Source organism: Vipera berus (assembly GCF_964194415.1).
Source record: "Vipera berus genome assembly, chromosome: 4".
NCBI lineage: Eukaryota > Metazoa > Chordata > Lepidosauria > Squamata > Viperidae > Vipera > Vipera berus.
The window spans coordinates 110,001,861-110,024,630 of NC_138206.1; the positions used below are offsets into that span (position 1 = coordinate 110,001,861).

At 43.8% G+C, this 22,770-nt stretch overlaps 1 protein-coding gene across 1 annotated transcript in view; it reads right to left on the minus strand.

Moving 5' to 3' along the window:
• Positions 1-2,096: 2,096 nt before the first annotated feature.
• Positions 2,097-22,770, minus strand: part of LMO7 (LIM domain 7) — a gene marked incomplete at its 5' end in the record, with an annotated part of 118,756 nt that continues 98,082 nt past the window's right edge. The window contains 9 exons of the mRNA XM_081327670.1: positions 2,097-2,639; positions 5,783-5,885; positions 8,418-8,526; positions 12,515-12,814; positions 14,051-14,270; positions 15,344-15,390; positions 16,721-16,777; positions 18,231-19,294; positions 22,104-22,196. Coding sequence (XP_081183796.1) covers positions 2,617-2,639; positions 5,783-5,885; positions 8,418-8,526; positions 12,515-12,814; positions 14,051-14,270; positions 15,344-15,390; positions 16,721-16,777; positions 18,231-19,294; positions 22,104-22,196 — 2,016 coding nt within the window. The 3' untranslated portion in view covers positions 2,097-2,616. The remainder of the gene's footprint in view (positions 2,640-5,782; positions 5,886-8,417; positions 8,527-12,514; positions 12,815-14,050; positions 14,271-15,343; positions 15,391-16,720; positions 16,778-18,230; positions 19,295-22,103; positions 22,197-22,770) is intronic.

A 22,770-nucleotide genomic window follows, 5' to 3' on the forward strand; every position in this document is an offset into this window, starting at 1 on the left:
AAATCCTAAACCAAACACTGATGACCAGGAGTTGATACAAATATGTTTGGACTAATGAGAAATATTTAGTTAAAAAGACTGAAAAATAAGTCAATGGTATGCCTTTCTCAAGTCATATTATACTTTAATGCACTTTGAACATTTTCACAATTTAAATGACTTATCTCTCATAAACATCTAAATATGGGGTGTTTTGTTTTGTTTTTTTGCTAATTACTCATCAAAAACAGAAGTAAGAAAGATGTGCTGGCATATGTTTTTTTTTCCCCCACGTCAGCTGCAAGTCGTGTGAACCGAGTGAAATCATTAACCAGTTTTCAAAGGAGAAGTTTGACTACCTTTTATTGCAATGACAATGAAATCCCCTTTGTCAGTGAAAAATACCTTTTGGTTCATAAATTGAAAAGAACTTGATGAATCCAGCCTAACCCAACAAGACTGCAGAAGTGGAATTCTTAGGGCAAATGCTATTCTCCCATCTCCCAATGCTCAAAAGCAGGGGTCTTCAAACTTGGCCCTTTTATGACTTGTGGACTTCAACTCCCAGAATTCCTCAGCCAGGAACGCTTGTGGGAGATCTCAAGTCTTCTCCTTGTTCAGAGAAAAATTATGAACAGCTGGTCTACTCACTGCGTTTTTGTTTTTTGCCATGGTTTTTGGCTCCGCTTTTGGTGGAGCTGTTTTTTCCCCCCCTGCCATTTTTAAACTCTGGAATCTGATTTCTTTTTCTAGTTAAAGTATTTGATTGCTCATCCCACAGGTGCTTTTCAAAGGTCAACTGGAATTCCTTGGTTTGCCCTTGAAAATGTTTTGCTTCTTATCTAAGAGGCTTCTTGGAATGATATTCCCCACCATTCAGTCAGAACTGAAGAAGCTTCTTGGATGAGAAACAAAGCATTTTCAAGGAAAAATCAAGGAAGTCCAGCTGACTATGGGACAACCATGACCTGTATTATTGAGACTCCCCATAGGTATTTGATGGGCTTCTAGACTGTTGCCTTTTTCATAAAATATTAACTATTATTATTTGCTTTTTTTTAACAAATAATGTCATCTGGGGATCTTACCTAAACTTTGACTTTCAAGACAAAACCTTGTAAGATCCTTTGTCCAGACGACTAATTGATCTGCCAGTCTCCTTGCAAAAAGTACAATGGCCCAAGTCATCTCTACTTCCATCTCTGTGTACGGGATGTGAACTTTGAATCCAATTCTACATGATCTAGATATGTAGATTCTGCCCTTTTGTGGGCAAGACTGCTTCTTCACAGTTGCCAAAAAGCCAGGGAATTTCAGTCAGAAAGCCCACATGATATAGGCATATGGGGATGTTCAAGATTTGTGAAGAGGCTCATCTGGAAACTTCATCATCATAACCTATAACATTTCTAGTTATTTTTTACAATAAAGCCACACACCTGAAGGTTTACCATTATAAACAACCTTGGTGTGGATTGCTCATTATCTGTCATGGTGGCCACAATCGATGTGTTTGCTTAAGGTGAATCCATTGGGGCCTCAGATATAACTATTTGTTATGTCAGAGGGAAGCTGCACTCACACAATTCACTAAGACAAAACATGGTTTGTTCTTGTCTTTTTGCTACATGAAACAATATGGTCTTAGTGTTAGATGTGAACCAGGCCGCTATCTGCAGCCTAGTTCATCTTTGGCCAACTAAAAGTAAAATAATAAGAGGACGTTTCGTTTCTCAGTACTTGGCTTTTATTTTGAATGTTCTAGAGTCTAGACCAGGGGTAAGCAACCTTGGCTCTTTTATGACTTGCGGACTTCAACTCCCAGAATTCCTGAGTCTGGGTGTTGAAGTCCACAAGTCATAAAAGAGCCAAGGTTGCCTACCCCTGGGCTAGACAGATGCAGAAGTTGTCAAATGTACTGCTCCTTCCTTAACACCCATTTAATTTATTTCTTATGTGCTTTTTAATCTAGAATTTAAAGCTTCACAATCTTGATTTAATTTTGGCAATGTATAATTAAGAAGGAATGCATTTGGGATCTTAGCTTGGAAATATTGTACTCAAAAGAAGCCACTCAAAGTTACAAATTCTTTCTGCACAATTTTCCCCCCCAGAGACACAGCAAGGACATTCGACCAGTTTGTCTAAGTGCAGCATCAGCAACTTTATTTACAAATACAAAAGAAAACAGAAGGAAAAATTCTTCAGTTATGTTAACCTGTTTGAGGTGCATGGAGAGTTACATTTTTCAAACACGGGACGAAAAAGAGTTTTTCACAATTTCCCCAGCTGGATTCAAACTGTTAAAGCACAAAGGGGTATCGAAGAAAGGGAAGTGGACAGTTTTAAAAGGGTAATATTACTTTAGCGTAGCTTAACTGAGATAAAGACTGCAACCACCTCTGCGTGTCTTCAAATGTAAATCTCACAAAGTTCTGCACAACTCTCTAGTATGTGATGACTTTCTTATAAATATTTCAAAATAGGTTTTTACGAAGGAGGAGGTGCGTCTTCCGCATGATCTAGACAGCCAAACCTCTGGTCCTATAAAACACACCCACTCCGAATATTTATAGATTTGCAGCAGCTGTTTCCTTCTCTCTCTGTCGCAGAGCCTTCTCCTTCTTCTTGTTCGGATCACATGGTGGTCACCTGTCCAGCTATCAACATCAGAAAGAAAAGAAGACTGCTAAGTGCAGAGTAAATTCAGGGTATTTTTTTTAAAAAAAAGTTTGTATACAGTTAGTCCCTGGCTTACAATAGTTTGTCTAGTGGCCGTTCAAAGTTTAGAACAGGACCGAAAAAGTGAGTTATGAACCGTTTTTCAGACTTACGAACGCTGCAGCATCCCCATGGTCATGCGATCAAAATTCATTTGCTTGGCGACTAACTCGTACTTATGACGGTTGCAGGGTCCCAGGGTCACGTGATTCCCTTTTGTGACCTTCTGACAAGCAAAGTCAATGGGGAAGCCAGATTCACTTAAGAGCCATGTCACTAACAACTGCAGTGATTCACTTAACAACTGTGGCAAGAAAGGTCGCAAAATGAGTCTGCAATTAGTGCAGGTTCGCATCCCACCAGGCTCAAGGTTGACTCAGCCTTCCATCCTTCCGAGGTAGGTAAAATGAGGACCCAGATTGTTGGGGACAATAGGCTGACTTTGTAATAATGCCACTTGGCGGGGGCCGAAAGCCCTAATAAGCAGGCATATACATAGAATGAAGGCTACTGCTAAGCTTGTAAGCCGCCCTGAGTCTTCGGAGAAGGGCGGGATATAAATGGGATTAAAATAAAAAATAAAATAAAATAAAACAAACCTTTCGCTTAGTGACATAACTTTTGGGCTCAATTGTGGTTGTAAGTGGAGGATTACCTGTTCTAATTATCCTTATTAACAGTGCTTTTAAATAAAAGGGTCTTTCTCTACCCAAAGATACTTTCCCCAAAAGGCAACTGGACTTCCTTGTTTTTTTCCTTTGGAAACCTTTCACCTCCTCCAAGAAGCTTCTTCAGAGAACTGAAGAAGCTTTTTTGGAGGAGAAGTGAAATGTTTTCAGAGGAAAAACCTCCACCAAGACAGTCCAGTTGCCGTTTTGAGAAGTACCTTTGGGGCAGCCATGACCTGGATGATTGAGAGTCTTCCAAGCACAGGGATTTTCAACCTTTTCACCCATTGTACCACTTTTAGGATAGGGCAACCTCCGAGTACCACCAGTCGCCTAACAAGGGGTCAAAAACTTGATGACCAAAAAAAGGAAAAAAAAAAAGAAAAAAATGTGATGAAGTACAGGTAGTCCTCGAGTTACAACAGTTCGCTTAGTGACTGTTCGAAGTTACAATGACACTGAAAAAAGTGCCCCCCCAAGCCACAGCCGAGCAAGACACCTGCCTGCCTGCCCGGCGGCGCTCTTCCTCCTGTCCGACTTTTTCATTGTTGTGAGCATTTCTGTTGAGGATTGGCAGCAAGGGTGGGGTGGGGGGTGTTTGGTTTTTATTCCCCCCTCCTCTGCTGGGTGGTTGCAGCAGGTTTTGGTCACTTCACATGACCCTGGGACACTGTGACCGTCATAAATATGAATCATTTGCCAAGCATCTGAATGTAAATCACAAGACCCTGGAGATGCTGCAACATTCCAGCTGATCGGCGCTTCTTCTGGGCTCAGTAGAAGTGCCAGGATCAGCGCCGAGCTCCAGCTGGAGACTGGCGCTGATCCTGGCACTTCCACTGAGCCCTGACAGCCCTGCAGCTCCACCCGTCTCTCGCTCAAGCTTGTGCGGTGCTGCCACCGGTTCAGCTCATTCCCCTCCCCCGCTACCACGTTTCTAGGATGGTCACGTACCACCTGCCAGGTGCCAATGTACCACAGGTGGTACCTGTACCACTGGTTGAAAAGCCCTGTCCTAGAGGTCTTTCTCTTCCAGCTTCTCAATGGCTGATGAAATGTATTTGTGACACGAGAAGATTTCTAAAGTGCCATTTTGAGAGCCCTTCCATAGCTAGCAGTCGTAGCTCTAAGGACAGACATTCAGTCTCAGGCCTCAAAATCAAGGAAGGAAGAAGAACAGAAGGACAAGTCAGCGACATCCAGGGCTGCCTAATAATTACTAGTCACAGCGTCTAGAAGCTTCTAGACCCAGCATGGAAGATGAATTGAAGGCCAGGAGAAACATCTTCCACGTTTTGGTAGCCCATCGTCTCTCCACAGCAGTTCACACCAAGCTCAGCACATTTGGCCTTTTGCCTTCCGTTTGCCTTTAGTTTGATGTCACCAAGCATGTCTCAAAAGCGCTTTCTTGATTTTTTGCTTTGAAAACATTTTGCTTCTCATCCAAGAAGCTCCTTGACATGAAGAAACTCCGTGGATAACAAACAAAATGTCTTTAAAGGAAAGAAAAACCCAAGACTTTGCAAGCATATTTTTATAAGAAAAGCTTTGTTGTGCAGAGGGTAGGGTGGCAAACCACAAAAAGGGTGTTGTAACATCACAAGGCAAACGTAAGTCACAATGGGACCAGCCTTTCACGGCGTGCCTTTCAGCATTATTTCACCATCGGGGATTAAAAAAAGGCTTAAAATAACATTTTTCATAAAGTTTGTTTACAAAATAAAATGATTAAAATTCAGAATCGAGCTTCCCCATATACATTCTGTGACCTAGTCCTCATTTAACACAAAGCAGGCTATTTTTAATTTTTTTTGTTTTGTGGTGCATAAAATGAAATGTAAACAATTTAAAAAGGCGTGTTATTTCCTTTTCCCTCCAATTGGAGGGACTTTAAAGGCCACTTCCTCCAATTCCCTAGCTGGTGCACAATCGTAAGTTAAAAATATGCTGCAATGCTTTTAAAGTCATGAAAATCTTACACCAATTATTACTATATTTTACTGCACCATTTACACTACACTGGTTTCCAATTTATAATAGCAATATCTATTGCTCCATAGTGCTTTACAGCACACTCTGAAGAGCTTACAAATGTCAGCACATTGGCCCCAACAATCTTGGTCCTCATTTTACCAACCTCAGAAGGATGGAAGGACGAGTCAACCGTGAGCCGGTCAGGATCGAACACCTGGCAGTATGAGCAGAATTAGCCTGCAATACTGCATTCTAACTACTGCGCCGCCACGGTTCTTAATGGAAAAATAACCCATTCGTTCAGAGCAGACCATCTTGTCCAACTTTGATAGCTAACTATCTAACCAAGTGAAGCATCTGATTTCTGAAAAAAAAACTAAAAAACCCCTTTCAGGATCAGGAAGCTTGTATTGTGACTGTCTAGAGAAGGAGCTTCTTACTTTTAAATCTGAGATAGCAGCTGTTGCAGAAGAGTTCGCTGTTTCGGATACGGACTTCTGCTCCGGCTTGTGATCCTCCGAGATCGCCCTCGCAAGCAACGCACTGTGCAGAGAAATCAGACAATTAGACCCAATCAAAAGTGGGAATCAGAAGGTGAGTTCTCAGCCGGGGATTTTGAAAGCAAGAAGAACAGGATGGTTAATATCCTGCTAGGCAAAGAATTGTGGAGCGATGGAATAAAACAAGACCAAAAAGCTGCATGGCCTACACAGAAATGGAGATCCATAGAGAGTCACGTCTTGCTTTCTGAAACAGAATTGAATGTATGGCACATGGAGAATTGAATGTATGGCACATGGAGAAAGCAACGATTTTGGCACCAAGCGGTTTCTTTTGAAGACTCCTATGCAGATTCTTCGCGCTTCAGTTCAGCCAGCCTTCCTAAATGATTTCTTGCTGCACTTTGCTTAGAGTCATAAATATGCCTGTTTCAAATGCATCAAGGATCACTGAGAATTTCCTAACAGTGAGAACAATTAACCAGTGGAATGGCTTGTCTCCAGAAGTTGTGGGTGCTCCATCACTGGAGGCTTTTAAGAAGAGATTGGATAGCCGGTTGTCTGGAATGGTATAGGGCAGGGGTCAGCAACCTGGAACAGTGAAAGAGCCACTCGGAACCGGTTCCCTCACAAAAGGATAAACTGGGAGCCGCAAAAAATGTGTGCACATGCGCGTACATGCGTGCATGCGCAGAACAGGGTTTGACTGAAGAGTGGAGCCAAGGCGAGATATGCACCTACCCTGCATATTTGAATTGATTGGTTGAACTTTTTTAGTCCCACTTTTTTTTTTGGACTGCACATAGCAGAAGACTGGGAGCCGCAGGAGACGGCTGAAAGAGCCGCATGCGGCTCTGGAGCCGCGGGTTGCAGACCTGTGGTATAGGGTCTCCTGCTGAAGCAGGGGACTGGACTAGAAGACCTCGAAGGTCCCTTCCAACTCTGTTATTCTATGTTCTAGATGAAAACTGTGTCCAAATGTCCCTACCATTGGGTCGGTGTGAACTCAATGTGACTCATTTGCTAAAAATGTTATTCTATATCACTATAATAGGATTGCATTTAATATACAGGCAGTCCTCAGTTTATGACAGTGGTCATAAAGCGACCGCCATGATTACTAATCTGCAATGGATGGGTTTGGGGTTTTTTGGCCATAAACCAGAAATAAATGCCTTTTTCTGATTAAAAAATATTAATCACAGTCACATGACTGTGGGACACTGCAAACAACTCTAAATGTAGGCTGGTTGCTGAATGCCCAAAATGCGATTGTGTGATCATTAGAAATTTGATTCTGGGTGAAAAGTGGCCTGGGGTCTTCCATTGTCACTTCAGTCACTAAACGGCCAATCATAAATGTCTACTACCTGTAGACATTTAAGTGCTTTAAAAGATCTTGTAAGGACCATTTTGGATAGCCTGCAGTACATACTTCCTTGTTTTTCTTTGAAGACATTTCACTACTCATCCAAGAAGCTTCTTCAGCTCTGACTGGATGGTGGGGAATGGAAGGATTTATACTCCTTGAAGACAGCTGGTCATTTGCCTTCTTATAGAGAGTCCTTTAGGCCATCTGGAGGTTTATCTGTGTCCTGAAATGTGCAAATGGGTGTGGAAGATAAGCCTCCAGGTGACCTCAACAACTCTCTAAAAGAAGGCAAATGACCAGCTATCTGCAGGGAGTATAAATCCTTCCCCACCATCCGCTCAGAGCTGCAGAAGCTTCTAGGATGAGAAGCGAAATGTCTTCAAAGAAAAACCAGAAAGTCCAGTTGCCTCCTGAAAAAAGCACCTTTGGGACAACCATGACCTGGGGGACTAAGAATCTCCACAGGCATTTGCAATACTTATCAGCAACTCAGTATTTTTGATATGCGTTTATATCTAAGCACAAGAGGAAGACATAAAATCTGGGCAAAAGTTGGTGACTTTTATGCAGTGGCAGTGCTGGTGCTTTCCCTGCTGTGATGACAACGTGTGCAAGGAAGCGGATACAGAAGTAAGCCCAAGACACCAGGGGTTAAACCCATGCGGCCTGTTCTGCTTTATCTTAACATGTTCTACATCAGAGAAGCTTCGTTCTCATTTGTTCCCCCCCTCCCCCCCAAAAAAGCACTAAATCAAGGTTGACTCAGCCTTCCATCCTTCCGAGGTAGGTAAAATGAGGACCCAGATTGTTGGGGGCAATTAAGCTGACTTTGTAATAATGCCGCTTGGGGGTGTGTGTGAAAGCCCTAATAAGCAGGCATATACATAGAATGAAGGCTACTGCTATGCTTGTAAGCCGCCCTGAGTCTTCGGAGAAGGGCGGGATAGAAATGGAATTAAATAAATAAATAAATAAATAAATAAATAAATAAATAAATAAATAAATAAATAAATAAATAAAGGAGCCAAGGAGCAACAGTCAATGTAGAAGGTTTCCCTTTAGCTGACGGATTTTGTTGCCTTGGGTCTTGCACATACTACATTAGAGAGGCTAGCAAAGCCAGGATGCGGGGGGGGGGGGATATCGGCTGCCGTGCAAAAAAGGCAGGAAGCACCCCTGCCTCTCACTGGTTCCCCCTCTCACCTTAAAACAATGTAAGTGATAGCAAAGGCCAAGAGATTCGATGATCATAGCCGCTCCTTTGCCCAGAGCGTTTCTGCAGTTGGAACACATTCGCTTTCCACTCACCGACCTAAATATAGAACAAGAATGTGATTGAGAAGCAGATGGCAGCAGACCAGCAACCCAACAAGGAAAAGGCCTGGCCTCAGGAGGAGCAATGAATAAAAAAAAAAAACCCCAAGACTGCAAGGAGAAAAGCAGAAATGAATCACCGGAAAGTGTTACCTTCTTCTCCAAATGAAACGCACAGCTGTTACGCAACTCAGAGTTAGCCTAAGTCAGTGATGGCGAACCTTTTAGAGACCGAGCGCCCAAATTGCAACCCAAAACCCACTTATGTATCTTCGGGTGCTGGGTGGGCGTGGCCCATTGGGTGGGCGTGGCTGCGGTGGTAAAGGCAGACTGGGTGGGACTAAAAAGTTCAATCAATCAATTCCAACTTTGCTAGATCTTTTTTTTTTCCTGCAAGAAGTTGAAATTGATTGATTGATTGAACTCTTTTTTTAATTTTTTTGCACACGGCGGTGGAGGCCTAAAGCAAAAAGGTTTTATAAAGCCCAGCTGAAGGCATAGGACTGGGATGACGGCACACATGCCCACAGAGAGGGCTGCGCGTGCCACCTGTGGCATGTGTGCCATAGGTTCGCCACCACGGGCCTAAGTCATTGAACCCTCCTATTCTCGGCTAGATTTAGGAAAGCAGCCCATACAGTTGAGGGCCCCAACTCATTCCTAATGGGTGGAAGACAGTTCTCAAACCGCAGCATCTGTTTCTTCTTTAGGCAACGTGATGATGCCTTATTAAAGGTGGGGAATGAGACTGAAGACCCAGCCTAGCCAGCCTCTTGCCAGTTGCCAATGCTGGTAACACAGAGATGCTTCTGGGCTGGGGGAGTCTTGCCCCTCCCTTTGGGGGTTCAGGTAGCCTTTGCCTCACTTTCCTGGAGAAGCCCAGGTGTCACGGGTTCAAAGAAGGCCACCAAAGTACAGGTAGTCCTTAACTTACAACAGTTTAGTTCAAAGTTACAACAGCATTGGAAAAAAGTAACTTACAACCATTTTTTCACACTTAAAGACTGTTGCAACATCCCTGCTGGTCACGTGATCAAAATTCAGAAGCTTGGCAGCTGACTCACATTTATGATGGTCGCAGTGTCCCAGGGTCATGGGATCCCCTTTTGCAAACTTCTGACTGGCAAAGTCAAGATTCACTTAACAGCCATTTTACTAACTTAACAACTGTAGTGTTTCACTTAACAAAGGTGGCAAGAAAAGTCATAAAATGGGGCAAAACTCACTTAATATATTTCTCACTTAGCAACATAAATTCTGGACTCAGTTGTGGTCATACGTTAAGGACTACCTGCATACTGCTGGGGATGACGGTTGTCTAGTCTTTGGACACTGAGTGTGTCCATTTTCAACCAGCACACTCTCTATGGATTTGGCTTCCAATTACACACCTGGAAACCTTTAAAAAGTCAATTATCAAAGATAAAATTACATGGAATCTAGTGCTTTCATTGACTTTTCTGGCTATTTGGACAATATTTCTAAATGTGCCTTGTTGGGAAGTTTGTTTATTAATCAAATTTGTATGACTGATGTTCAGTGATGGCTGAAAATCCCGAGTCTGGTTTACAGCAGCCTTTGTCAAAACTCACTTAACAAATGTCTCACTTGGGAATTTCATGTTTGGGATCAATTGTGGTCGAGGATTACCCACATGTAAAACAACAGCCACGAAAAGAATAAGCAAGTAGCTTTGAGTACACTCATAAATTCTAAATGATACAATCGAAGGATTAAAAAAAATAAAAGGGTTCAGCCACCTTAGAAAAAGGAACAGCAAAAGAGAGGCAAAGGTGTTCTGTTGGCACTCACTATTTGTATTCAGTCACCATAGCTACATGTAGGTTGAAAAATGGTGGCTTGTTCTCCTGTTCACAGAAATAAAGTGGCTAAAGCAGAGAAAAGCACCCAATTGTTTCAAATGAAGGGATAGTGTGGATAAATCTCCCTAAAATCAATGAATCAGCCAATCAGAGCCTTGGTGGAGCAGTGGGCTAATGCCTCCTTAAGTAACACCAGCTGCCTGCAATTAGTGCAGGTTCGAGTCCCACCAGGCTCAAGGTTGACTCAGCCTTCCATCCTTCCGAGGTAGGTAAAATGAGGACCCAGATTGTTGGGGGCAATTAAGCTGACTTTGTAATAATGCCGCTTGGGGTGTGTGTGAAAGCCCTAATAAGCAGGCATATACATAGAATGAAGGCTACTGCTAAGCTTGTAAGTCGCCCTGAGTCTTCGGAGAAGGACGGGATATAAATGGAATTAAAATAAAAAAATAAATAAAATAAACTATATTAGTATTAAACATCAGAATCATGTTAATTTCAAGAAGATGGATGACCTGCTGTGGAGGAAGGCATACAGTCAGTCCTCGACTTAGGTAAAAGGTAAAGGTTCCCCCGCACATGCGTGCTAGTCGTTTCCGACTCCAGGGGCCGGTGCTCATCTCCGTTTCAAAGCCGAAGAGCCAGCGCTTGTCCGAGGACGTTTCTGTGGTCATGTGGCCGGCATGACTAGACGCCAAAGGCGCACGGAACGCTGTTACCTTCCCACCGTAGTGGTCCCTATTTTTCTACTTGCATTTTTACGTGCTTTCGAACTGCTAGGTTGGCAGAAGCTGGGACGAGTAACAGGCGCTCACTCTGCTACGCGGCACTCGGGATTCGACCCGCCAAACTGCTGACCTTCTGATCGACAAGCTCAGCGTCCTAACCCACTGAGCCACCGTGTCCCTTTTAAGTCGTTGACTTACAACCATTCATTTAGTGAATGTTTGAAGTTACAACGGCACTGGAAAAATAAACAAGTAATGGTCCTTTTTCACACTAAAAGCCACTGAAGCATCTCGTTGGTTACAGGGTGAACATTCGGTCATTTGGCAACTGACTCCTATTTGTGACGGTCACAGTGTGTCCCAGGGTCCTGCAGTCAATTTTTGCCACCTTCCGACAAGCAAAGTCAGTGGGGATTCACCTAACAATGTCACCAATTTAACAACTGCAGGGATTCACGTAACATCGGTAGCAAGCAAGAAAGGTCATAAAATGGGGCAAAACTCACTTAACTCTCACACTCAGCAAGAGGAGTTTGGGGCTCGACTGTGGTCGTAAGGCGAGGACTACCTGTATACCTTTTGGTAGTATAACACAGGGCTTTTCAACCTTTTCACCCATTGTACCACTTTTAGGATATGGCAACATCCGAGTACCATCAGTCGCTTAGCAAGGGGTCAAAAACTTGATGACAAAAAAAAAAGGAAAAAAGTGATGAAGTACAGGTAGTCCTCAACTTACAAGAGTTCACTTAGTGACTGTTCGAAGTTACAACAGCACTGAAAACAGTGGCCCCCAAGCCACAGCCAAGCAAGACACCTGCCTGTCTGCCCAGCTGCGCTCTTCCTCCTGTCCAAGGATTTTATTGTTGTGAGCATTTCTGTTGAGGATTGGCAGCGGGGGTGGGGTGGGGTTTTTTGGTTTTTATTCCCCCCCCCCTTCTGCTGGGTGGTTGCAGCAGGTTTTGGTCACTTCACATGACCCTGGGACATTGTGACCGTCATAAATATGAATCAGCTGCCAAGCATCTGAATGTAAATCACAAGACCCTGGAGATGCTGCAGCATTCCAGCTGATCGGCGCTTCTTCTGGGCTCAGAAGTGCCAGGATCAGCGCCGAGCTCCAGCTGCTGATCCTGGCGCTTCCGCTGAGCCCTGACAGCCCTGCAGCTCCAGTCGTCTCTCGCTCAGGCTTGTGCAGTGCTGCCACCAGTTCAGCTTATTCCCTCCCCCACTACTTTTCTAGGATGGTCGTGTACCACCGGCTAGGTGCCAATGTACCACAGGTGATACCCGAAAAGCCCTCGTACAACACACCCAATAACATTGCAAGGAATTCACAGCAGATCTCAGGGGGGTTGCCAGGTTGTTTTTCTCAAGCTCCCACCCCAAAAGATGAGGGAGAGCCAAAAAAGGATTCAGCAGATGCTTCTGATACCTGTTGCGCTGTTGCGTCCCAGACTGAGAAGAAGCGGTTGGCGAAGGAGCTTGAGGAAAAGAAGGCGATGGGGGGATGTGGGGCAGGGAAGATGTTTTCATAGATACAGAGGAAGGAGAGGGCAGGCTGGAAGACGGGGTGCGCATGTAGGCCCGATTGGAGGTGGACACCACAGGAGGAACATGCTGGCCAAACTCTTGGCTGCTTGATAAAGATGTAGAAGATGCAGATTGGTTCATCCAGGAATGAGGCCTCCAGGTGTTTGTCCTTGAAGAGTCAAGATTATCTAAGCTCTCACCTCTGGAAGAGAAATGTACAGTGGCTGTAGCAGATCATTCTACACAAAAACATAGAAAACATTCTACACTGTAACTGGAGAATAACTGCGGTGAGGTTTCAACAAATGTAATGGAGTTGCTTATGCCAGTGATGGCGAACCTTTTAGAGACCGAGTGCCCAAGCTGCAATCCCAAACCCACTTATGTATCGTCAGGTGCCGGGTGGGCATGGCCCATTGGGTGAGCGTGGCTGCAGTGGTAACGGCAGACTGTGTGGAACTAAAAAAGTTCAATCAATTCCAACTTTGCGGGATCTTTTTTTCCCCGCGTGAAGTTGAAATTGATTGATTGAATCTTTTTTTTTTTGTACACGGCGGCGGCGGTCTAAGTGAAAAGGTTTTATAAAACCCATCTGAAGACCTAGGACTGGGGCGACGGCACGCGTGCCCACAGAGAGGGCTCTGCGTACCACCTGTGGCACGTGTGGCATAGGTTTGCCACCACGGGCTTATGCTAATAGAATGACGAGGGGCAGAAAAATCACAGCTCGACACAAGAGAAGATGCTGAATTCCACACACTGACCGAAGGGCTGACTCTTGAATATCTTGAACTGCACGCCCGAAGACACCAAAAGAAGCCCCGGATGTAATTGAGCAGGCACTTGCAAAGGCGGCTTATGAGAGGGGAAAATGTTATTGAAAAGGGGGAAATTTCATCTCCGAGAAGAGAGAAGTTGGATCTCTTCTTCCCCAAAAGGCAACCAGACTTTCTTGGTTGTTTTTTTTATCCTCGAAAAGGTTTCGCTTCTCATCCAAGAAGCTTCTTCAGTTCTGACTGAATGGTGCGGAATGGAAGGATTTATAGCCTTTGCAAGTCATCTGGTCATTAGCACTAGGTGGATCCGACACGACGTATCTCCTGCTTACATCGCAGTCCTTGCAGCAGTCCCAAGAAGGTTTCACCCCTATTTGCACTCTGATCGGATGACTCTCAGAGCGCTAATGACCAGATGAGTGCAAAGAACAGAAATCCTTCCATTTCCCACCATTCAGTCAGAACTGAAGAAGGATGAGAAGCAAAATCCTTTCAAGGATAAAACCAACAAAGTCCAGTTGCCCTTTGGTGGGTGGGTGGGTGGGGGAACACATTTGGGACAACCATGACCTGGATCACTGAGAATCTTCATGGGTCAGAGGGGGGAGATCAGAACTGGGGGTGTTCAGTCACGGTAGGGCTGTTCCTGGGGGCTCCATTACCTTCTCATTTTACTGCCGGCCAGACTGAAAGGCTCTTTGTGCATGCTGGAGCTGCGCTGCCGGATCCAGCTGTTGTCCGTGTGCAGAGAGGTCCTTTTCCTCATTTCCTGAAGAATCTGCTGCCTTTCCAGCTCAGCGGCTGACAAGCCCTGTTCCTTCTGAGATCTTTTCAGGGAGTTGGTGGCATTCCAAGATTGCTCAGAGAACTTCTTCTTCAGCCCTAATGTGATAGGTTTTTTTTTTAAATTTCATTCAGAAGAGTAAAATGCAAATTCAAATTGGAAAAAAAAAAGATTTAACATTGACAAAACAGAACAAGACAGCAACTTTTTTTAAAAAATTTTTTTTAAAAAATCAACACCACAAAACCATTTGTTCGCCATTGCTTCCTACCTACCTACCTATCTAATCAAGGAGAAAAGCAACCTGGAACTAAGGAGAAGCTTCCTAACAATGAGGACGATTAACCAGTGGAAGAGACATTTGGGTGCTCCATCACTGGAGGTTTTTAAGAAGAGACTGGACAGTCACTTGTCTGAAATGGTATAGGACAGGGGTAGGCAACCTCGGCTCTTTTATGACTCGTGGACTTCAACTCCCAGAATTCCTCAGTCAGCTAAGCTGACTGAGGAATTTTGGGAGTTGAAGTCCACGAGTCATAAAAGAGCCGAGGTTGCCTACCCCTGGTATAGGATGTCCTGCTTGAGCAGTGGGTTGGACTAGAAGACCTCTAAGGTCCCTTCCTGCTCTATTCTGATTCGGATTCTACATATTATGCCCCCAGCTGAACACCGACAAATCTATTGCAACAATAATAGCTCCCCCCTCCCGCCTTGCAAAACTGGTTGAAAATTTATAAGATTCTACGTTTCATTTGCAAATTGGTTGACCTGCAGTATATTACATACATGAAAGGGGGGGAAAAATAGCTAACAGGTTACCCGACAGCGAAGTTAAAAATTCAAAGCACTCTGCTTAACAAGTCTGTTATTCATAGAAAATCTACTACAGTTTCCTATTCACCACAAGTCACTCCAATCATTATAACTCTGATCTGTCCAGGATCAAAATACCTTTGTTTGGTGCTCGATAATTTGGTATTAAGAACTAAAAAAAGACCTAATCCGAAACAAGGGATATATACTTTGATGCTGTGAAGGCTGCAGAAAACCCTAAGGCCTCATTTATTACTAAGACTACATTAGTCATGGCCCCTTGGAATTATATTTTATTTACAGATTCACTTTTCCTGGCTCTCTGCCTGTTTTTTCCCCTTTCCATGACAGAACTTACCACTGGGCTGAGGATTGTCTAAATCAGTGGTTGATCTGGATTTATTTCTGGGGAAAAAAGGAAAAACAATATTATTGACGTTCTTCACAGAATGACATATCACATGCAACATACGTAACCATCTCTGGGAGTGCAAAGCATGTTATAACAACTCAGACTGATGATTTAACGATTATTTGTAAAGGTGCTAAAGAAGCCCCCGGAAAATGGGAAGTAATAAGTTCACGGCAGAAAATATGACTTCTCACAGGAATTTTCAAGATATAACTTTAGTATTACTCAAGAGCTCCTAAGAATAGAGTTAGCGTGTGGGGGTTTTTTGGGGGGGGGGTTTTGTTTTCTGTTCCAAGAATCTCAAGATATTGGTCTGGGCCTTTTACATATAAGCTGCCAACTGTTTCTTCCAATCTGTAGCAGATGTTGAGCTCATATTTTCCAGGAGGAAAATCTATCCTAAAGCACCAAACCAGAATGGCATTTTCTCTGCTGAACGTCTAGGGCTGGCTTTTATTAAACGGTATCTCTGCATCTTTAGTGCCTGCAAACGAAGCACGCCAATCTAAGCCGCATCCCACACTAGGGCAGTGCCAGTAGATGTCAGTCTTGAAGAAACCACAGAGATCCTTCATCCATTTTCCTGGGGTCGCTCCAGCCCGTGATGACAGAGGTTCAGCCACACACCTGGTGGGCAGGAGGGTCCCAATCTAAAGAGCAGAACCTTGGGAGAAATGGCCCAGAGAGATTCCTGACAGTTAGAACAATTAATCAGTGGAACAACTTGCCTCCAGAAGTTGTGAATGCTCCAACACTGGACATTTTTAAGAAGAGACTGGACAACCATTTGTCTGAAATGGTATAGGGTTTCCTGCCTGAGCAAGAGGTTGGACTAGATGACCTCCAAGGTCCCATCCCATTCTAATCCACTCCATTCCATATTGCTATTCTATTCTATTCTATTCTATTCTATTCTATTCTATTCTATTCTATTCTATTCTATTCTATTCTATTCTATTCTATTCTATTCTATTCTATTCTATTCTATTCTATTCTAATTAAGGCAGAGGGAGCCATTCTAGTAGCTTCCAAATTATGGGGGACACCATGTTTGTAAATGCTGATGCCCATGCTAGATCACACTGATGGAAGCTTAAGTTTAAAGGGTTGAACAGCATCTGGTTGTCCTGATTTGTTCCTGCTCTGGACCAAACCTTTGAATTCAGCATGTAGGGATATGTTTAGGAAATTATGTGACTTTAAAAAAAGAAAAAAAAGGAATCAAACAAGAGTGATTCACTTTCCAGAAGGGAAGGACCAGGAAGTAACTTTTCCTTTTAAAATTCCAAACAGCGCCATTAGTAAAAACTCATTGATTTTTACCTGTCCACACTGAAGTACTTTCCTTGCTCATTGGAGAGTCTTGGTGATTCATAATGTCTGGAGTAAAGAGACCATAAACAAGAGTTAGCTAGAGTAAAGGCCAAGAGCTTCTGACTATCCATCCATCCATCCATCCATCCATCCATCCATCCATCGAGATTGGCTGGCAATCTCAAACAAATGATTCAGGATGATGAACAATCATAAAATCATAACTGTAGATAATAAACAGGAGATGGGGCCCCTCACATACCCAGGCCCAGGAACATAGGCATTCAATAATGTCAGGCCATCCTAATCTCTGAAGAGAGAACGTTCTAAGGATAGGGGCTATGACAAAGAAAGTCCATCTCCTGGTTCCTGCCAGCTGACTTTCCTTGGCTGATGGGACTCATCCTCTGTTGCAATCACTAGAAGACAGATATTGCATAAGCTAGGAGTGGCCCTCATGTTTGATCATCCAGCTAAAAAATGTATATAGTTCTCTGGATCACAAGTTCCATAAATAGTCTTTGACGAACATCTGAATTGGGAATACAGATCTGTATACTACAATATAATAAATGGTTGACTTGAATTTCTCATGTCAGTTTTTACTATCAGGTCAACACAGCTGCAAGAGCTTGGCAACTCGTGTTTTACTGGCAAGCTACCTTTAGAAGTAAGATTGTTGAGATTATCTAAACCATGGGGTCAAACTCGATCACGTCCTGTGACGGATCGTGACGGATCGCGACATAACTTGCCTCTGTGGAGCTGAGGTGAGGCGTGGCCTGCACGTGACACATCTGGCCCCGTGGGCCGCCAGTTTGACACCCCTGATCTAAAACATTTACTGAAGATGACTTGGTGTGAAGTCATTGAAAGGCTTTCAAGTGAAATGACAAAGCAGCAGCAAAATATATAAGCATCAAAGAACAAAATGCTTCCACAGCAGGACCAAAGAGAGCTATGGATGGAAGTCTATGAAGAAAAATGGCCCCCAGCAACCATTTTCTCATCACTCCATGGTTTTAGGGGCAGTGAGGATTCAGTCAACTTCTTAAGGAGTCTGAGGAAGGAACACACTTTCTCGATGCAGGGACCCTGAAAAGTCCTTTCCGCATTACTAAGTCAAGAAGGCAGTAAGGAACACTCACACCTCACAGTGGGACAAAACCTCCATCCATAAATACTGGGAACTAGGGGGAAAATCACATCTATTTATTGCTTGGGAGCTAAGAGAAGACAGCAGGTCCAGTCTGGGCACCAGCCCATAAAATACTATGGCTTTGTGTGACATGCATTAATAATCCAGCTTTTATAGGATTTCCACAAATTCTTCCCTAAACCTTAAATGTAAGATTATGGCATAGAGCAGGGGTCCCCAAATTTGGCAACTTTAAGACCTGTGGACTTCAACTCCCAGAATTCCCCAGCCAGCCATGCTGGCTGGGGAATTCTGGGAGTTGAAGCCCACAGGTCTTAAAGTTGCCAAGGTTGGGGACCCTTGGCATAGAGTAATGCAGACCTTTGATACTGAAATCTTTGCACTGACACCTCCTTGACTGGTTCCACCAGCGGCTTTTGAGATGCTTCACCACGATATCTTGGTTCCTTGATTGGTTCCATCAGAAGGTCCTTAGATGTTTCTTCCTGATACCTTGGTTCCTTGATTGGCTCCATCAGCAGGTCCTTAGATGTTTCGCCACGATACCTTGGTTCCTTGATTGGCTCCATCAGCAGGTCCTTAGATGCTTCGCCACGATACCTTGGTTCCTTGATTGGCTCCATCAGCAGGTCCTTAGATGTTTCTTCCCGATACCTTGGTTCCTTGATTGGTTCCATCAGCAGGTCCTTAGATGTTTCTTCCCGATACCTTGGTTCCTTGATTGGTTCCATCAACAGGTCCTTAGATGTTTCTTCCCGATACCTTGGTTCCTTGATTGGTTCCATCAGCAGGTCATGAGATGCTTCTTCCCGATACCTTGGTTCCTTGATAGGTTCCATCAGCAGGTTTGGAGATGCTTCTTCCTGGTATCTTAATTCCTTGATTATTTCCACATGAGTTTTGTGAGATTCTTCTTCCCAAAACCTTGGTTCCTTGAGCGGTTCCAGCAGTAACTTTTGAGATGTCTCTTCCTGATACCCTGGTTCTTTGATTGGTTCAAAGAGCAGATTCTGAGATGTTTCACCACCATATTTTGGTTCTTTAATTGGCTCCATCAGAAGATTTTGAGATGTTTCTTCCCAATGCCTTGGTTCCTTGACAGGTTCTACCTGTGATTTTTGAGGCACTTCTTCTGGATAACTTGGTTCCTTTGCATAGTATACTGTGTCCTGTCCATTCCATCCCTTCCCATTTTCTGTTTCTTGTAACTTTCTCTTTTGCTCCACCTGTAAAACTCCTTGTTGTTGTAAGCTGCTTCTCGCTAGCTCGCCATCTTTCCCCTGATACTCTGGCCTGCTTTCCTCTTCCCAACTTCTTTCGGAACTAAGACAATCACTCTTGTTACTTCCATTCCTTTCCCACAAAGAAGTTGGGACCTCCTGTACACTCCCGGTTATAGCAGGGCACGTCAGGTTAGTCTGTTCCTAAAAAAGGAATACAAGTTTTGAAGAAGTTAAATACAGAAGAGAAAGTTAGGTATGTTTTGCTATGAATTGAGGTACACGTGATGGGTCTTTCATTAGAAAGATAGTTCAGGTAGTATATCAGAGATTTGGATCAATGGATTTTAAAAAAACCAAGCAAAAGGTATTCCACCTGTCTTTGGAGTTGACTTTATGTCACTTCAGACCATCCAAGTCTCTAGCTGATTGTCTACATCAGGGGTGTCAAACTCAATTTCATTGAGGGCCGCATCAGCATTGCGGTTGCCCTCAGGGGGCCAGGTGGGTGTGGCCTGGGTGGGTGTGGCCTACTGGGTGGGCGTGGCTAGAGTGCGTATGACCTACTGGGTGGGCGTGGCCAGCTCTACATCGTTCGCATCAAGGGTGCCTATGGGGGCCTGGGCAGGAGTGGGACCGATCTGAGGGTCTCTGGCAGAAGGAGGGTCTCTGGGCCAGGGCCAAGGCAGTGGGGGCCATTCCCTCACTGTTTCCAGGATGGCTTCGCAGGCCGCATGAAACCACTTCGTGGTCCGGATCTGGCCCCCGGGCCTTGTGTTTGACACGTCTGGTCTACATCAACAAGCAAATGCTGTTCCTATGCAGAGGATTTTCCACAATACTGATAGTCCTCCACTCACAACCTTTGTTTAGTGATCGCTCGAAGTTACAGCGGCACTGGAAAAAAGTGACTTATGACCTTTTCTTCACACTTACGACTGTTGCAGCATCCCCATGGTCATGTGATTAAAATTGAGACACTTGACAATGCGAAGTTCTAGGACCACATTATAAAAAACTTCTTGAGACTCTGGAAAGAGTGCAGAGTACAGCAACTAAGATGATGAGGGGACTGGAGGCTAAATCGTAGGAAGAGTGATTGCAGGAATTGGGTGTGTCTACTCTAGGGGAAAAAAGGGCTAGCGGTGACCTGGTAGCAATGTTCCAATATCTGAGGGGTTGCCACAAAGAAGAGGGGGTCAATTTATTTTTCCATAGCACCAGAAGGCAAGACAAGATACAATGGATGAAAATTAATCAAGGAGAGAAGCAACCTAGAACTGAGGAGAAATTTCCTGACAATTAGAACAATTAGAACAACTTGCCTCCAGAAGTTGTGGGTGCTCCATCACTGGAGGCTTTTCAAAAGAGACTGGACAGCCACTTGTCTGAAATCATACAGGTAGCCCTCAACTTACAACAGTCCACTTAGTGACCATTCTAAGTTACAACAACACTGAAAAAAGTCAACCCTGACCATTTTTCACACTTATGACCATTGCAGCATCCCCATGATCGTGTGATTTGCATTTGGATGCTTGACAACTGACTCGCATGTAATGACAGTTCCAGTGTCCTGGGGTCATGTGATCACCCTTTGTGACCTTCTGACAAACAAAAGTCAATGGGGAAGCCAGATTCACTTAACAACTGTGTTACTAACTTAACAGCTGCAGTGATTCATTTAACAACTTTGGCAAGAAAGATCCTAAGATGGGGCAAAACCCACTTAACAACCATCTTACTTAGCAACAGTAATATTGGGCAGTGATGTGGTCATAAGTGGAGAATTACCTGTACCCAAAATAGATGATGATGATGATGATCATCATCATCATCATATTATTGTTACTATTATTACTATTATTATTATTATTATTATTATTATTATTATTATTATTATTATTATTATTTCTGAATACCAATATCAGGGACTGAATCTGGTAATCTTATGTAAAAGTGCACGCTATAGGACCAGACACATCTTATAGCTTGATTAAATTAACATTATTTTAGGCTAGCTGGTTGAAGCCAGAAAGAACCAAAGAATCCTGTATCTTTCAAAGATGAATTTGCCCAAATCCCTTTGAAATGAATAAAGTTGTGCATCCAAAACCAACCAACCAGTATTTTCTTTAGATGGGCCTTTCTGGGGTTCTGTCTTTCTGCCAACTAATTTTGACTGCATTTTTAACCTGTAACATTTGGTGTGTAATTACACCAAATTCAGGCAAGTATTTCAGAGGTTCCCCTGCGTTGTTTTCTCTGCACCCTTGCTTTGGAGTTTATTTGTAACACATGTATGTGAAGATCATAGACCCTAAGAGAATAATGCAATAACAGAGTTGGGAGGGACCCTGGAGATTTTCTAGTCCAACCACCTGCTCCAGCAGGAGAACCTATGCCATTTCAGACAAATGGGTGTTCAATTTCTTTTTTAAAACCTCCAGTGTTGGAAAACCCACAGCTTCTGGGGGCAGGTCGTTCCACTGTTTGATTGTTCTCACTGTCAGGAAATCTCCCCTTAGTTCTAGGTTGCTTCTCTCTTTGGTTAGTTTCCATCCGTTGCTTCTTGTCCTGCCTTCAGGTACTTTGGAGAATAGCTTGACTCCCTCTTCTTTGGGGCAGCTCCTGAGATATTGGAAGACTGCTCTCAATGTTAGAACAGAAGTTCTCCTAATTTTAATTTTCAACTCTGCAGTGCCTGGGAACAATTTCTAGGCTTTGGCACCTCATTCGTAATTTTTTTATTGACAGCTAAGGAAAGACAGAGAGTTTTCTGCTGGGTTTGTGCTAACTGCCCAGTTCTCTTGGCTACCAAAACACTTTGCTTTTTTTCTTTTCTTTGAGGTTTATGCTTTGTCTACATTCAGCTTTTCCTCAACAAAGGAACAAGGCCGGTCTGTGCTTCTGCCTTCCAGGTGTATTGCTTTAGAAATGGCCTTGACAAGCTCAGGAGCAATTTTTGCCTTTCTGCAAGAGAGGTCAAACTGCAAACAGGCTAAGCACTGACCTCCTTTAAGTAACTGGATATGTCTTTTTCTGCCTCCCGCTGGGCTTTCAGCCACTCTTCCTTAAGCCTGTCTTGCTCGCGCTTGTACTGCTCCTGATGGGAAGAAGCAAATCAAGGCAAAATCTTACAAAGGCAAAGAGAAACTCCAGGAAACAGGATGTTTTCCCTCCCGACTCACCCGCCAAGGCGTTCCCTTTTTGTAAGCAACGCCACGCAAAGGATTGGACTAAAGAATGGAGAGGAAGGCAAGGAAATTAAACACATTGAGTCGAGATAGTCTGTTTTCAGCCAATTTGGCCTCATTGGCTCTTGCTCCACCGTGGTGGCACAGTGATTAGAATGCAGTATTGCAGGCTAACTCACTGCTCACTGCCAGGAGTTTGATCCTGACCGGCTCAAGGTTGACTCAGCCTTCCATCCTTCCAAGGTCAGTTAAATGACCCAGATTGTGGGGGGCAATATGCAGACTCTGTAAACTTAGAGAGGGCTATAGAGCACAATGAAGTGGTATATAAATCAAAGTCCTATTGCTATTGCCGCACCCGCTTTCTCGAAGGAAATGACAATGGCCTTTTTCCAATCACCTGGCACAAACCCTTCGCACGCACACTAAACAAGTTGTACAACCACCCCAGAAGCAAACCGCATCCACGTGGCAACATTTTCC